Source organism: Belonocnema kinseyi, chromosome 7, assembly GCF_010883055.1.
Source record: "Belonocnema kinseyi isolate 2016_QV_RU_SX_M_011 chromosome 7, B_treatae_v1, whole genome shotgun sequence".
NCBI lineage: Eukaryota > Metazoa > Arthropoda > Insecta > Hymenoptera > Cynipidae > Belonocnema > Belonocnema kinseyi.
In genome coordinates, this window is record NC_046663.1 from 82,922 (window position 1) to 84,262 (window position 1,341).

The 1,341-nt window shown below is 32.1% G+C and overlaps 1 protein-coding gene across 1 annotated transcript in view; it reads left to right on the forward strand.

Annotated features, from left to right (window-relative positions):
• The first annotated feature begins 403 nt into the window (after positions 1 to 403).
• The window catches only part of LOC117175866 (mitogen-activated protein kinase kinase kinase 13), a 36,992-nt gene continuing 36,054 nt past the window's right edge, over positions 404 to 1,341 (forward strand). Inside the window, exon 1 of the mRNA XM_033365666.1 lies at positions 404 to 480. Within this exon, the coding sequence (XP_033221557.1) occupies positions 404 to 480 (77 nt within the window). The remainder of the gene's footprint in view (positions 481 to 1,341) is intronic.

Consider the following 1,341-nt stretch of genomic DNA (forward strand, 5'->3'; position numbering starts at 1 on the left):
CCGAAAGCCGACGCGTTATCTTTATCATGAGCCGCATTCCAATTTCCACAACACATAACATAGCCTTCGTGCTCACCTCGTAGCGACATTGCCTGGCACTGGTAGATCGCTTTGCTCGTGATTTTGGGTTTCCGCCTTCCTGAGGAAAAATCGTGCAAGAACCATTCTACCTCGATGAACATACGGCCGGAGCTAGAACCTGAGACGCAGGTGGAACCACTTGAAGACACTGAATAAGGTTCGCGTGCGTTTTAAAGGGGAAAACAAAAGTGTTTACTGGAGAAACGCAAAGAGCGAGGAGCACCTATGACCGTATCAGAGCACCGATTCGCACATACTGGCAACTGGCATAGCGTATAGTACTCAGTACGAGACTACGAGTATACGGGATAGTGGTGTGACGATGACCGGTTATCTTGTGCCTGCTCTCATAGGTACCAACCAATACGGACAAGAACTCAACTCCAAACACGTGTGTTCGTAGTTGTTTGCTGTTAATTCATGCTATCCAAGACTTGACGCAATATTATACACAAATTAAGAGAAAAAAATCAAAGAGAAATAATTAAATTTTAATTTATGGAAATTTAAAGTGTATTAACTATTAATTAAATACATTATTTTTCATATATTAATATTTTTTATTAATTATTATCCACTGTAGGGAGCAGGATGGCCTTTTTAATCGACAAAATAAATTCCCGGTTCGCAAACATTTTTCACGGTCCATGAAATTTAAAAAATGGAACACTAAAGCGAAAAAATTTGCCACTTGAGGTAATAAAAACTGAGCTGCAAATGATTTTAAATTTAAAAGTTTTTAATTTAAAAATGTTGTACTTAAATGCTCAATAATTTACGCGTATACAATTAAAGGTACTAACATTTTTCAATATAAAAAATATATAAATCCACGTTATCATTTTCAATGCTCTAAATTAAAAAATCAATCAGTGAACTTTAAAGTATACAAAATTATGTAATTTTAAGGAATTTTAAGCTCGAAACATTAACTATTGAAAAATTGAAAAATCTGTAACCTTGAGAAATCTAGAAGTTGTTTGATATTTATTTTAAATTTAAAATTATTTTGGAAATTTTTTCAGAACTTCTAAATATCTGTCAAATTTTGGAAAATTTCTTAATAATTTGGATGTACAAATAACAAATGAACATTTATTATTTAATTATTTTCAAGAAAAAATAGGAATTTTCAAGCAAAAGTAGGAAGTTTCAACAAAAAAAAAGAGGAATTTTCAACAAAAAAGTTAATTTTTACCCAAGTAGTATAATTTTACACAAAAAGGTTAATATTTACCCAAGTACTTTAATTTCTACCAA